At 40.6% G+C, this 15,976-nt stretch overlaps 2 protein-coding genes across 2 annotated transcripts; both read left to right on the top strand.

Moving 5' to 3' along the window:
• The first annotated feature begins 12,251 nt into the window (after nucleotides 1-12,251).
• On the top strand, nucleotides 12,252-13,833 carry LOC148873405 (putative disease resistance protein At4g27220). The gene is made up of 2 exons (XM_088955974.1): nucleotides 12,252-12,384; nucleotides 12,483-13,833. Exons 1-2 carry the CDS (start codon nucleotides 12,296-12,298, stop codon nucleotides 12,835-12,837), a joined length of 444 nt encoding a protein of 147 aa, XP_088812100.1. The 5' UTR covers nucleotides 12,252-12,295; the 3' UTR covers nucleotides 12,838-13,833.
• On the top strand, nucleotides 12,847-14,337 carry LOC148873404 (putative disease resistance protein RGA3). Its single transcript, XM_088965807.1, has one exon. It carries the CDS (start codon nucleotides 12,847-12,849, stop codon nucleotides 14,335-14,337), a length of 1,491 nt encoding a protein of 496 aa, XP_088821933.1.
• Nucleotides 14,338-15,976: the final 1,639 nt, after the last annotated feature.

Here is a 15,976-nt window from a genome sequence, read left to right as displayed (position 1 = left end):
GCCTCCGCTTCCCTTGGCATTGGAGGATCCATCGATGAACAAGGTCCATGTCAACAACTGTTCCTCTTCATTCTCAGGGGCTTGGTTGTTGCTATGGCTAAAGTGCTCCAATTAAGAAGTCTGCTAATGCTTGTGCCTTTATTGTAGGCTTCGGCTGATAGTGCAAGTCCAACTCTGATAACTCGATGGGCCACTTGGATAGTTAACCCGAGGTCTTGGGCTTTGAAAGCTTCGACTTGAGGGGGTTGGTTGGTCAACACGGAGATGTTATGGGCTTGAAAGTAAGGGCCCAGTTTCTTGGCCTAGATCACTAGCACAAAAGCTATTTTCTCTACCTCTGGGTATCTGGTCTCGACCTTGTGGAGCACCTTGCTGATGCAATATATTGGCCTTTGCACTCCCTTGTCTTCTTAAACCAACACCGAGCTAACTACCTCAACCCCAGTCTAGAGGTACAAGAATAAGGTTTATCCTGGGAGGGGCCTCATGAGCACTGGTGGTGATGCAAGGTAGGACTTTAACTCCTCGAAGTCTTTCTGGAAGTCTTTTGTCCATTGAAAATCCTTCAACTTCTTAATGGATCGAAAGAAGGGTATGCATCGGTCGACTGACTTGGACATGAATCGGCTAAGGGTCGTGACTTGGCCAGTGAGCCTCTAGGTTTAGTAGGAATCTGCTGAATTAAAAAATATGAATGAAAGTAGTTTATTGAAGAGAGAAGGAGAAGAAGAGAAGTTGAAAAGAAAAGAGAGCAATAATCTGGCCGCCCCTTCACTATTTATACTAAAATAATAGAACAGTACAAAGACACTATGCCCTTATAGGACGACAAAACATAAAACAACATATATAACACTAAAAAAATATAATAAAATTTGGACTCACATAACTATTGTGGTCCCCACTCCCTATCTAACAATTAACATAAAACATCTACTCAGAAAAATATCATAAAACTAATTAATCATCAACACTCGCCCTCAAGTTGGGAGTAAATGTCACATTCCCAACTTGTGTAGATCATGTTCAAGCTTGTTCCTTGCCACCCCTTTAGTGAGAACATTAGCCAGCTGCAACTCTGAAGAGACATAAGGCAAATAAAGTTCTCCGGTTGTTACCCTTTCTCTTATAAAGTGTCTATCAACTTCAATGTGTTTTGTCTTATCATGCTGAATTGGATTGTTGTTAATATTGATTGCAGCCTGATTGTCACAGTATAACATCATAGTTTCCTCTGCTTTTACCCCAATCTCACTCCAAAGAGATCTAACCCAAAGAAGTTCTGAGACACCATGAGCCATGGATCTATACTCAGCCTCTGCACTTGACCTTGCCACAACCGCTTGCTTCTTACTCTTCCAAGAGATCAGGTTTCCACCTACAAATGTATACACTCCTGATGTAGACCTCCTATCCTCTAAGCATCCTGCCCATCTGCATCTGTATAGGATTCTAGTTTCAGATTCTCATTATTTGAGAAAAGAATGCCTCTGCCAAGGTTCTTTTTCAGATATGCAAGTATTCTCTCAATAGCTTCCCAATGTTGAACTTGAGGTGCATGCATGTACTGACTCACAACACTGATAACATAAGAAATACCTGGTCGTGTCATACACAAATACAACGGTCAGCCCACCATTCTTTGATATCTCCCCACATCCTTTACTAATTCACCATCCACGCCATTAATTCTATGATTTGGATCAATAGGAGTGTCTGCTGGTTTGGTCCCCAGCTTCCTAGTCTCTCGTAGTAGGTCAAGTACATACTTTCTATGTGAAATGGAGATCCCGATGCTTGGATCTTGCAACTTCAATCCCTAAGAAGTATTTGAGCTCACCAAGATCTTTGATCTCAAATTCTTGTTGCAATGATTTTTTGAGATCATCAATCTCCTCTAGATCATTTTCTGTCACCACTATATCATCCACATACCCAATCATAATTAACACCAAAGCATCTCTCATCTTCACAAAGAGGGTGTGATCAGACTGTGTGTGTATCCAAAACGGATGGGTGCTGCTTTGGACCTGTCAAACCAAGCCCTAAGTGATTGTTTAGTTCCATACAAAGATCTTTTGAGTCTGCACACATTTCCTTTACCAAAATTTTCATAAAAGTCTACTAAATGTCCATATATACGTCCTCCTATAAGTCACCATTGAGGAAAGCATTTTTGACATCAAACTGGAACAAGGGCCATGAATAGGTGGCTACTAGAGATAAAAGGATATGAACTGAACTCATCTTAGCTACTGGTGCAAAGGTTTTCAAATAATCAACACCATAGGCCTGAGTATACCCTTTTGCTACCAACCTTGCCTTGTACCTCTCTATTTTGCCATTGGCCTTATACTTCACAGTGAATACCCATCGACATCCGACTGTCTCCTTGTCGGGGGGAGATCAACTATTTCCCAAGTTTGGTTTTTGACCAAAGCATCCATCTCATCTTGCATGATTGTTTTCCACTCAGGCTTGGAGAGAGCCTCAATAACATTCCTAGGTATAGATACAAAATCCAGGGAAGAAAGAAAAGCACGATAGGACGGTGATAAGGCATTGTAGGAAAGATTGTGTGAAATGCAGTGGGCTGTACACTTTCTCTTCCCTTACGAAGTGCAATGGGAAGATCAAGGTCAGTGAGATCAACTGCAACAATGGTGTTAGAGACAGAAACATTATCATCAGAAAACCTAACAGGCTCAGGCTCAAGAGGAATACCTGGAATTGTATTTTCCAAATCTGGAGTTTCAGAAGGACTGATAGAGAGTGGTGTGGGTTAAGGATGTGTGGAGTCAACCATAATTTGCTGACGTTGATATTGCTGTGAGGCTGCCCGTAGTGGCTTAGGTAATGAAACTGGAGGTGCAGGTGGTGGCTGGACTGATGTAGATGTGGGCTGAACTAATGAAGGCACCACATAAATAGGAAGATGAACAAATTGTAAGTTCTCCTCCCCAAAACTCGCCCCCTGAGGAGAACCATTCAAGAAGAAGAATGTGGATTCAAAAAAGGTAACATCCATAGTGACAACTCTGCTCCTCGACATTGGGTCATAACAACAATACCCTTTTTGGTTCTGAGCATACCCAAGACAAACACATTTTTTGTCCTTAGGATCTAATTTCTTGTGATGAGGGCCAAGAATGTGAACAAAAGAAACACAACTAAAAACCCTTAGACGTATATGAAATATCTCTCAATCTGAAAAAAAAAGGCTAAATGGCACCTTAAACCCCAAAGTCCATGAAGGAACATGGTTAATCACATGTACGACTGTAAGAACTGCACAGGAATTGAAGCACACACCATAAGACTCTGTGCCACATCCACAACGTGTTTGTTTTTCCTCTCAGCAACTCCATTCTGTTGTGGTGTATATGCACAACTGCTCTGATGAACTACACCATGTTCTAAGAAATATGTAGTTAGGTCCTTCTCAAAGTACTCTCTGTCATTATCTGATTTAAAAGCCTTAGTTCTCACTCCAAATTGTGTGAGAACCATCTGGTGGAATTGTCATACTAAGTTAGGAACCTCATCATGAGATCTCATCAAATATATCCAAGAATATCGTGTATAATCATCCACAAACAAGAGAAAGTAATGAAATCCTCCCATGGAAGGGATTTGATATGGCCCCCATATATCAGTGTGAACAATATTAAAAGCAGTACTTCTTTTATTAGGTTTAAAAGATTGTCTACAATGCTTTCCTAACTGATAAATCTCACACTCCAAAATAGATAATTGAATAGACTCAAACAACTTTGGGAAAAGATATTTCAAAGAACTAAAAGAAAGATGTCACAAGCAATTGTGCCAAAGCATAATCTAGTTCATTGACTCTGACCCACTACTACTACTGCTGCTATCATGATGGCCCTGATGTCTTGGAATCTCATCCAGAAGGTAGATTCCATTCTCTTCATGACCACTCCCAATCATCTTCTTTGACTCTAGATCCTAGAAAACGCAATTACTAGGAAAAAATGTCACATAACACTTCAATTTTTTTGTCAAAGAACTAACAGACAATAGGTTGGTATGAAATCTAGGGACATGTAAGATAGAAGATAGAGTTATATCATTAGTCACTCTAACTATCCTCTTCCCAACAATGGGCATATGTGAACCATCTGCAGAGCACAACTAATAGGAACTGAAAATGGTAGGGGCATTAGTCATATGCTCAAATGCTCTTGAGTCTATAATCCAGGGAGGTCCCTCCTTACATGAAGTGGATACAAGATTTGCAGTTGCATATGAACTACCTGTATGTAGACCTGTTCATGGGCCGGGTTGGGCTGGGTTCGGGCAGCGCTTTCACTTGTCACTAATGAAAATATACTAGGCCCAAGCCCGAGGCATGCCTGACCAACAGGCCTATAACTTGGGCCCGAGCCCGGCCCTGATAAAAAGCCCGAAGCCCAAGCCCGAGCCTGAAGCCTAACCTAATTAAAAAAGAAAATAACTTTTCTTATTCAAATTAGAATTAAAAATTCAGATAGTATTTTTTTTTTCTATTTAAATGAACAATGGGCCTACAAGATGGTATTTTTTTCCCTTTCTTTTATATTTTAAAACACAGTTTCACATTATTAAATCAAAAAATTTATTCAAATGGACATAATCACATAACTCATTTTAAGTTTAATATTAGGTTGGGCTGGGCCGGGCTCGGGCAGGGCTATTTTGGCAAAGCCCGAGCCCGGATCGAATTTTATGCGGGCTGGATTTTTAGCCCAAGGTTAAGCCCGTGGGCCAAAAAGCCTGTTCAAGCCCGTCCGGGAGCTGGGCCGGCCTGTCGGGCCACCCAACCCATGAACAGGTCTACCTGTATGTGCAAAGGAAGTGGTGTAGTTGGCTCCTACATTCTGCTGTTCATCTGGAAGGCTAGAGTTGGGTGAATCTTTCTTACTCATAAGATATCCAAACCTCTCCAACTCTGTTCTCACTGCTATTACTGGAATGGATTCCCAATCAGTTTGGGAGAGAGGGGATGAAGAGTCTCCTATAGTGGCTACATTTGCATTTCCCTTATTGTTTCTTATCCGAGCAGGGATAAGATTTGGATGAAACTTCAACAAGTGTCCCTGGTATGCTTAGGCTTCTTGCAATAATCACACACGAAGTCCTTATCTTCCCTTCTAGTCTCACTATTCCCCTTGTCTCCATTCGACTTAGGTTTTGTTGTACCAACCATAGCCGACTGGTCAATCCGAGGCTATCTTGGCATTACATTCCTCCTACTCTCCTCTCCAGAGACAAAAGCATAGGCCTGAGAGAGTGTCACACCCTCCCTAGAAAGAATGTGCTGCCTAGCAATGTCAAATTCAGGATTCAGCCCTACCAAGAACTCAAAAATCCTATTCCTTTGTACCAAATTGTGATAAGTTGTTGCATTATTTACACTTTCTCGTACCACAGTTTCTAAGTGATCTATTTCCTGCCATAGGGTTTACAGCATGGAGAAATACACGACAAGAGGTTTTTCTCCCTATTTCATACTTATCACCTGATTTCTTAACTGATAGGTTGTGGTTTCATTTTACTTCTGAGAGTAGGTTTCAGTCACTCCATCCCTAATCTCCTTAGTAGTATTAGCACATAGGAAATTTTTTTGCAATATGAGGTAACATAGAATTACACAGCCAGGACATTACCATGTAATTCTCTTGCACCCATCAAGAAGAGTCTGTATCAGGTTTCTTCTCCTCCCTAGTGAGATACCCTAATTTTCCACGGGCACCAATAGCCATCTTAGCTGATTGTGCCCACTCCAAATAATTCGTACGATCAAGTTTTATTGTAGTAATGATCCAAGACCCAAAAATATCACTACTACCTCCAACACCCAGTCCCATAGTATCGGTAGATTTCATCTCGGTATTCCAACTCTCCATTTTACTTCAAAAGTTCAACAGTAAGAAAAAATAGATTGAAGACCTTCAAAAAATAATTTAATACCACACACAGAAACCAACCCTTTCGAAAGTAGAAAACCTTAGCTGGAGGGAAATCTCTCTCCTCCCTATGCCTCCCAACAGAGAGAAAAGTGAATCGATCACTCCGGGAGGCCTAGAAAATTTCAGAAACCAAACTGCTCTCTTCAGAAAATTGAAAGAAAACTAACAATACCTGGGCACCCAAGATCAGATACAAAACAAAGACTCTAGCTTTTCTGGGACTCTTCCCATACTCCAGTTCTTCCTGATTTTGATGCTGAATAGTAGATCACCTTCCTGATGTCTAGATCCCACCAAAAACTCCAAGAACTGGGCAATCTATAGCATATCAATTTTCCCTTTACTACTTCATGCAGTCGGCTGATCTAGGACTGCATGAGAATGCTTCAATAAACCCTAGCCGATGCTCTGATACCAAGTAAGAATCTGCTAATTAAAAAATATGTAAGAAAGTAGTTTCTTGAAGAGAGAAGGAAGAGAGAAGAAGAAGAAGAGAAGAAGGGAAGTTGAAAAGAAAAGAGAGCAATAATTTGGCCGCCGCTTTCACTTATTATTTATACTAAAATAATAGAACTGTACAGCGACAACTATGCCCTTATAGGGCGACAACACATAAAACAACATATATAACACTCAAAAAACATAATAAAATTTGGACTCACATAACTACTGTGGTCCCTACCTCCTATCTAACAACTAACATAAAACATCTACTCAGAAAAACATCATAAAATTAATTAATCTTCAACAGGTTTCTAGATAGACCGAGGTGGCTCCATGTCCAGTATGGCTTGTGTCTTCTTAGGGTTGGCCTCTATGCCTCGTTGGGTGACTACAAAACCCAAGAATTTTCCTGAGGTACCCCAAATGTGCATTTGGTGGGGCTCAGCTTCATGTTGTACTTTCTTAGTACCCCAAATGTCTTGCCGAGTTTTGAGGTGTGTTGGCTAGCCCTAAGACTCTTCACAACCATGTGATCAATGTAGGCCTCAATGTTCCTCCCTATTTGATCTCTAAAAATCTCGTTCACCTGTCTTTGGTAAGTGGCCTCGACATTCTTTAGTCCAAAAGGCATCACCTTATAGCAATAGGTGCTGTGCTCGATAATGAATGAAGTCTTTTCCTCGTCGATCGAATGCTTCTTTATCTGGTTGTAGCCGGAGAAAGCGTCAATGAAGCTTAATAGCTCGTACCTTGTGGTGGCATCGATGAGGTGATCAATCCTTGGCAAAGGAAAGCTGTCTTTGGGGAAGGCCTTGTTGATATCTACGAAGTCGATGCATATGCGCAGTTTCCCATTAGCTTTTCTAACCACGACCACATTAGATGGCCATTTGGGGTAGTGTACTTCTCTTACGAAGTTGATACCGAGTTGCTTGTCCACCTCCTCTTCGATGGCTTTTGACGCTGAACCTATTTGTTATGATCGAGGGGTTAATTCTTAGCATAGCAGTGGTGGACCAATCAAATATGTTAGTATTGGATTTAAGGAAGCTTACTAGTTTGAAAAGTATGTCCTGAGGGAGGCGAGACCCGACTCGTACCATTTTGTGGGGGTCAGCCTCGTCTAGGGGAACCGTGATGAGGTCCTTTTTTAGATGGCCTTGACTGGACGGTTCATCCCTGAGGTCGATCCCCTCTAGTGGTAGGGTTTCATTGTTCTTGGCTTTTAGCCCTGTAATGTTGCACTATCTGGTAGCTTTCCTTTAAGCGTCCCTGTGGTCAAGCCCCTCCATGGACAACTTCATAGCGAGATGGTAAGGTTTGACGATTGCCTTGAGTGCTTGAAGGGTCAGCCTCCTTATGATGGCTTTATAAGGTGAGTTTATCTTCACGACGTTCCAAGGTTCAATCCTTATAATGACCAATAGGGTTATTTTTCCTTCGGGTCTGACAACTACATCTCATAGAACAAGATGTCAGCTGAGGAGCCAATGTTTATGAGGATCCTTTTCACCATGTAGTTGGCGATAGTCATTGACACCACCAATGCGTCATCTTGGGGCACAAATTCCCTCCATATAGGTCATCATCTAAGAAGGAAATGAGGTCATCCGACTTGGCCTCTTCAGTGCTTGGCTCTAGATGTTGTATTACTGTGCGTATGCTTTCTAAGATGAAGGGGATGCTCTCCCCGAGGCTGAGCCTTTGACTATGACTTCAATGACTCTGGCTAGGGTGTGATGATTGTGGGGCTTGGCTTATGACTGTTGCGAGGATGATGCTGGGGCATCGCCTTCTACAAAATCCTTTAAATGCCCATGACGGATGAGGGACTCGATCTGGTTCTTGTGCTTGTAGCAGTTCTTGGTGTCATGGTTGGTGCTGCGGTAGTACTTGCAATACTTATTGGGGTTCCCCCTTTTTGGGTTACTCTTTAACTTAGACGACCACTTCATGAATTCTTCCTTATTTGCATTAGTATGTGCGTTTAGGAGGAATTTAGCAGCGTGTACTTATTGAAGGAAGGTTCTCCCCACATGCATGGAGACCAAAGGGTCGAGGTCCTTGACCTCGAGTTCTTCCTCATTGAACCTCTTCATATATGCTCGAAGGCTCTCCTCGAACTTCTGCTTGACGAGCATCAGGGAGATGATGGATTTTTGACACCGTTAGCTGCTCATAAAGTGACCTGGGAAGAGGTCCACGAACTGTTCCCTAAGAGCCGATGGAGTGTAGAGGAATCATTAGTGCGTTGCTCCCTTGAATTTGGCCTGGAAGGCCTGACACATTAGGGTGTCAGAGTATCTATGTAGGAGCATAAGGGCCTGGAAGCTTTCTAGGTGGTCCTTGGGGTCTGTACTCCCGTCGTAGGTCTCTAACGTCGAGGCCTTGAAATTTGGTGGGAGGGGCTCAGAGAGGATAGAATCTATGAATAATTCTATTCAAGACCTGCCAAAGCTGGTCTTGAATGGCGTCAATCTACGCCTAATTATCTTCGAGGCACTAGTCGATGTATGGCATTGTTGCTTTGGCTTAGTCTTGGTTCTCTCTCACGTAGGATGGGCCGACCCCATTTCCAGAGTGATTGAACGCCCACACATCCTAAGCCTTGCGGGCACAACGATCATTTTGGAGGTCATGAAGGTCGGAAACTGGTGGGGGAGGGGTGTGGCGCTGGCCTCCTGCCTTTGGATGGGGGTTGTAGTGGCTTGAGTGCCCGCTGTCGTCTCGGTTTGGATGGGGGTTCTTGTGCTTGGCATGGGACCCCACGGGGTCGGCCCCTCAACTGGGGAGTCGAGGGGTTGTGGAACGAGGTTTTCTAGCCCATTGGCTACTATTTTTTTGGCTCTGAGGGGTCAACTCTCTCTAGGCTGCCCAAGTGCTGGCTTAGCGAGGTATGGGTGGATCACCCACTGTGTTGCCAATGGCTTCCTATGGGGTGGCCACCCTATGTGTAGCCTGTTCAGGACTGGCTCGAATTGGTCAATTGTGACTAAGTTTCGGATGTTAGGGAAGGGGTCTTGCTTATTAGCCATTTCAGGGACACTAAAGGGTACATTTTTTAAACTAACCTTATGATTTAGCTAATTGACTAAATATACCCTTACTATTTAAAAATTGACTGATGTCCTATTATTTCTGACAATTGACTAAATCTACCTTTATTATTAACATCCGTTCGTATTCCATGAAAACTCTTTTTATTTACCCTCCCTCATTGGCTTCCTCCTCAAAACCAGAGCTGATAGAGAAACAATGACCCATTTATCTCTAGACTCGACGGTTGAGAGAACCAGGTGTTGTGGCCGTGGCCATGCGAAGCTCCTAACCTGACATCTAATAGGCTCAATTGCATGAGGTACCTCCAGAGCTTCATATCGACTCCAGATCCTAAATCAAAGCAGTTTCTGGGTTATTCCGTTCTGGGTTCTCTAAAATCTCCATTTCAAGCTTCTTGAAGATGTCGACTGATGGGAATACGTGGATCTGCCTATCGTTACCTATGATTTCCCTTCCATTCTTTTGTTTGTTTATTTAGAATCCTCCGTTCTGATTTTCCTTGATCTGCAACGTGATGTAGACGTCAATGTACTGAAGAAGGTCATTTAGTGAAAGGCATTGCGGTGACAGTTAAGGGCGCTAGCCGCCAGGTCTGTCAGCTCATGCCATCCGCTCGCTCTCCCACTCCCCTCGAACCGAAATCTGTTGGGTTTGAGGCACTACTGTACTTTGTGTTGGGTGTGAAGGTGAATCAAGAGTTGAAGGCGGAGAGGCATCGGCACAGAGGTTCTGAAGATGGGGTTTATTGTGGAGAAAGTGTTGAAGGAAGGAGGGAAGGGACGAACTGGAAGGGTTTTTGGAATGAAGGACGAATCCAAAATCTATGGGGATGCACTTCGATGCGTTGGCGAATGTGGAGGGAGAGAAGGTTGTACCGGAAAGGGTGGTGCTGGTTAGAAGATAGTGTTGCGCCTCACATCCTCACTGGTAACATGACCATGTCGAAGACCCCTGTCTTACACCCTCCTCCGAATCCCTTTACCTTGTGAGATTTTTGCTTGAACTTTACCTCCGAATCCTTTTACCTTGGAATCCCTTAAAAAAAGCTGGTTTCAGCTTTCAATTTTCAAGAAAAAATAAAAAATTGTAAATAAAGAAATGTTATAAAAAGAGTTCGTCCCCTCTACCCATTCTTCGATCAAGGGAGATAACTAAAACTGAGTGATGTTGCCGCTAGGTTCATCGTTCTTGTTGGGGAAAATGACAGACTGCGTTGCTTAGTTGTCCATAGAGAGAGAGAGAAATTAGGGAAGAAGAGTTGCCGCTGGTTTTCTCGACGGTGGGTTTCTGGGTGGAGCTCTCCTACGACCTCCTGATTCATAACAACTTTGATCAAACGCCATCTCTGTGCTGGCCGCTGCTACTGATTTGAGTAGAAGGGTAACCAATCAATGGGTATTTTGTGTAAACGGTATGTGACAGAGACTTAATGGGGAGGGAGTTGTGCGTCAATTGTCAGAAAAAGTAAGGGTGGAATAGAGTTGGTCAATTTCCTAAACTTAGGATAGTTTAAGAAAATTTTCCTTTATTAAATTAGGTTTGTTTTTTTAAGGGAAAGTTTTTAAAACGTTTACAAATAACGCCAATTGTTGATCGGGGGCAACAACATAATTTCTAGCATTTGAGGCCTATAGGTCCAATTTGTTGAGAGAAATCTCAGGGGCGAAAACTCCAATGGTCAAAATAGCAAAAGGCTACAAAGGATTAGACCAAGCAAGAGAGGAGATTTAGAGCTTAAGTTTTAGAGAGCCTTTACCTCAATGTAAGAGTCCCTTTTTATAGTCGGAATTGCCTTAGAGGAGCAGGTGATGGCAGTTGGCAATGGTTGGTAATGAACATCTTGCATACATCCATCTAATGCCACGTGTCAAGATCCCCAGGTTGACCAGATATTCCTATTTATTGTAACGTTTTTTTTTTTCATAAAGAATATTGAAATACGTATTTATCATATAGTTATACCTTATACATGATTATTTTCACCTAGATTTAATATCATGTGATTTATGAAAGTTTTTTTAAATGTATCATATTTTTTCCCCGTATCCATCCATGTGTAGGAGTACCATGATATATATCGATGTCCAAACTTACCATAACATACAACATCAATACTGATAGCTTGGCCCACCCAACTAGCTTTAATTTATTCGAGGGTAGAAATCGTGCAAGTTTTATATTCCATACCCATTTCTTTCAAAAAAAAAAAAAAAAAAGAAAGAAATTCGATACCCATTGAAATATTGAATGGATTTATCTTCTTTTCTATTCTCATATAAAAAGAAAGGAGCTTTTTTGTTTTTCCATGCATATCGAATAAATTGATATCCGTTTCCTTTCTTTTCTTTTTTGTGCTCTGAGCATGGTCCATATGGGTGGGTGGAGACCGTGGAGCAGAAAAGGCTTGCTGCCTTTTGACAGTTCACCCAATAATAAGGCTTACGCTTCCCTTCTTTTAGTTTAGTCATTAGACAATAGTTACTGTTTTGAAGTTAAAAGGTAGTGCCTTCAAGTGTTGTAGGAATCAGGACTGAAAATCGAGAGTTGTTAGATCAATTTCTTCATCTTAATCATCTTTGAGACCAGAGAAGAAAGTATGGCCGGAGTTGTTTCCAGCGCGGTTGCAGAGGAATTGGTCAAGAAATTGATTTTCACTGTTTCCCAAGACTCCCTTTTGGCATGGGATGTCCAAGGGGTGCTGAAAAAGCTTCAGGGAAGCTTAACAGTCATCCAATACTTTCTTCGGGACGCCCAAAGGCAGCAACTGCACAGTTCAGAGGTAAGAAGCTGGCTGAAGAGGCTTAAAGACGTAGCGTACGATGCAGATGACCTGTTGGATGAGTTCGAGTATGAAGCTTTATGCTGTAACATGGAGATCCAGAATACCCAGGACTCCATCGAGAGTGAGGTACGTGACGCCTCTTCCTTCAGCAACCCAATTGCATTTAGTTTCGAGATGGCTTCTAAACTGAAGGATATAAATGGGATCTTATATGGTCTAATTAGGGATGCTGTTAGCTCATCAGTCCAACTTCAAATAGAACCCATTTCTGGGGTTGGAGTTGGAGGGAGGGAAAGTGGTTATGTGTCTGCAGATACAACCAATCTGGGTGGAACAGGAAAGATGGCACTGAATGCAGTTAAGAGTACTCTAGGAGGTTTGAGAAGTGGGAGTGGTGATATTTGGGACAACAGTGGAGTCTCAGCTGAACTGAAGTTGAGATATGATCGTTTGCCATCACCTGTTAAGCAATGTTTCGCGTATTGCTCCATTTTGCCCAAGGATGGTACCCATGAGAAGGATACTGTAATCAAGTTGTGGATGGCGGAAGGATTTCTTGAAGTAGCTGCAGCCAATTGAAGTAAACTGATGGAGGACATTGGAGATGAGTATTTCAATACGTTGGTATCGAATTCTCTGTTTGAAGTTGAAAGAAGAGACACTTATGGGGACGTTCGATATTTCAGAATTGATGGGTCTGTACATGATCTTGTGAAGTTAGTTGCAGGGAAGGAGTGTTCGACAGTGAAGGACAAGGAAGGTAGTAGCATGGAAGGTGTTTCTGAGATTCGTCGCCTGTCAGATGAAATAAAAACTGGCCCAAAATCTTTGCATGAGGCGAAGAAATTGCGGACTGTTCGTTCCACAGATGTATCGTCCTTGTTATGTTTCAACTGTCTGCGTGTGTTGGATTTGCGAGGGATTATGGTCAACGAATTGCCGAGTTCAATCGGCAACTTGAAACATCTAAGGTATCTTGACCTCACAGGCTCCACTATTAAATCAGGGTCACTACCAGACTCCATTACTAGACTCTACAAACTGCAGACCCTGAAAGCACTCAAACTTCGTTGGGGTTTTTGGGAGCTTCCGGTAGAAATGAGAAAGATGATTGGCTTGAGACATCTGGAGGTTGAAAGGTGGAAGGTGCCAATTGAGGTAGGACGACTAAGTTGCCTTCAAACTTTACGTTTCTTTGCTGTGGAGCAGGAAAGAGGAAATGGGATCGAACAATTGAGAAATCTAAACTTCCTGAGAGGCTTCCTAGAGATTATTTTATTGGAGAAAGTGAGAAATGGAAGGGAAGCCATGGAGGCCAATTTGAAGCAGAAGAAATACCTTCAAGAGTTGAAATTGCAATGGGTTGAAAACGATACTATTACTGATGCAGATGATGTCTTGGAAGGCCTCCAGCCTCATGAAAACTTGAAAAAACTGGAAATTTATGGATTTGTAGGTCTGCAATTTCCCACATGGTTGAACTGTACATGTTATGCCTCACCACTCCCTAATTTGGTATCCCTCACTCTGTATCATTGCAATGGATGTGAAAATCTCCCAATGCTTGGACAGCTACCTTCTCTTAGGTATTTTTATATATTTACTATGGAGAATGTAAGGTGTTTGGGAGGGGAGTTTTATCAAGGAAGAAGTAGTACTGGTTATGGTGAAGTAAGAGGCAGAAGAAGAATACTTCCATCATTGGAAGAACTTGTTCTATCTGACTTGCCTAAACTAGAAGAATGGCTAGAAGCAGAGAAAGAATGCAAGAGGCCAAATGAAGATCAAGAACTAGTTTTCTTCCCTTGCCTCAGAGAATTGAGTATTGACAAGTGCCCTCTTTTGAAAAGATTGCCAACTCGGTTTCCTTGTCTTAAGCAATTGCACATGTTTTCCATCAACAGCACATTGCTTTGGTCATCAGCAGCCACCCTGCTGACCTCTCTCACTACCCTTGAGGAGTTGCTCATTGGTAGCTTTGTTGATCACCCAGATTATTTCACAGGAGAGGGTATCCAACACCTCATCTCCCTCAAAAAATTTGGTATTTCTCTTTCTATCTTTTCAGAAGATTATTAAGATGTGATGCATGACGACGATGGGAAACTTTATGTGCAGGCACCAATAAGGTACCCAGAATATTAGGATTAGGACTGCACTTGTAATTTTTGTTGTAAAAGGAAGCTTGTAATAAAACCAATTCTCCAATATGTTCAATGTCGATGATATTCAGTCGCAACATGATAGTATTAACACCGATATGGATGCTATTGATATTGACAGGACTTCCACCCCTAGTAATGACACTAGGGGAAAGAAAAAGAATGCCACAAAATTGATTAACCCAGTTTGGAAGATATTTAAAATAAAGGAGGTTCAGGGGAAGGGAAAAAGAGTTGTTTGCCAAAAATGTAGGAAAGACTTGTGGTATTGGCCATTTGGACAGACATTTGCTCACCCATGAGAAAGAAGAAGAAGAAGAAGGGAGAGAAACAACACAAACACAAATTGGGTAAGGGGGTTGGTACTTTTAAATATTCTCAAGAAAAAATGAGGCAAGAATTAATAAAATATATTGTATATGCTGAACAACCATTTTTATTACCTGAAGATACTAAACTTGAAAAATGGTTACATAAATTTGTAAATCCACAATTATCGGTCATTTTATTGATTATGGTTTTTAAATAAAAGAATTTTAAGTTTTAGTAGACTTGAATGGCCACATACTAGGTCAGCTATTACTACAAATATTTTAAATACTTTACATGCTTATGGAATTGACATTAAATTATTTTCTATTAGTTTTGATAATGCTAGTAATAATGATTCAGTAATAAATATTTTAAAATTTCAATTAAAACCATGTTTAAATGATAAATTATTTCATATCAGGTGTGCATGTCACATCTTAAAGTTATGTATTCAAGATGCTTTAAATATCATTTCTATCATATTTCTAGAATTAGAAATTGTATTATATATATTAATAGTTTTGGAGCAAGAAAAAAAGAATTTAAATATTTATGTCAAAATTATGGTTTAAAATATAAACATTTTATATTAGAAGTTAAACATAGATGGAGTTCTACCAATGCTATGTTAGAAAGTTGTATTTTTAACAAACAAGTTTTTAGTGATTTTTATAATGCCAAAATGCCTACTGATATTATATTTGAGGAAGGTTAGGAAATGACAATTTGTATAAGAGATTTTTTAAAACATTTTTATGATACAACAAATGAATTATTGAGTATTTATTATCCAACTAGTTGTAATTTAACTTATCAATTAATGATGATTAATAATTGTTTTGTAAAATATAGAAATGATCCACAATTTAAAAGTATTGTTGAAATAATGGAAAATAAATTTAAAGAATATTGGGAGAACATTTCTCCTCTTTATTGCTTAGCTATAATATTAGATCTTAGGATTATGAAAGATGGTTTAGATATTTTACTTGAGACATATTGTGAAAATATGAATATTAAAATTGGAAATAAAAAAGAAAAAACTAATAGCTTATTATTTGAAATGTATAGTTTATATGAATTTGAAATAACAAGGAATAATAAAATTTCTATAACTTGTATAACTGCATCTTCCAATTTTGAACTTGAGTCTAGTAGTGGAAGAGAAAAACTTTTTTATATAATGAGAGGTAGAAATCCACTGCTTCAACAATAAGTTCATTTATTGAACTTAATTTTTATTT

This window comes from Nelumbo lutea, chromosome 1, assembly GCF_056320005.1.
Source record: "Nelumbo lutea isolate HS-2025 chromosome 1, American lotus-T2T, whole genome shotgun sequence".
Lineage (NCBI taxonomy): Eukaryota > Viridiplantae > Streptophyta > Magnoliopsida > Proteales > Nelumbonaceae > Nelumbo > Nelumbo lutea.
This window is presented reverse-complemented; position numbering and strand designations above follow the sequence as displayed.

Excerpts from the sequence above, each read along its gene's own strand:
- LOC148873405 (XM_088955974.1), top strand. The coding sequence starts at position 12,296 with ATGCAGATGACCTGTTGGATGAGTTCGAGTATGAAGCTTTATGCTGTA. Across the intron at positions 12,385-12,482 it reads AGGACTCCATCGAGAGTGAG|GGATGCTGTTAGCTCATCAG; the intron begins GTACGTGACGCC and ends TGGTCTAATTAG.
- LOC148873404 (XM_088965807.1), top strand. The coding sequence starts at position 12,847 with ATGGAGGACATTGGAGATGAGTATTTCAATACGTTGGTATCGAATTCT.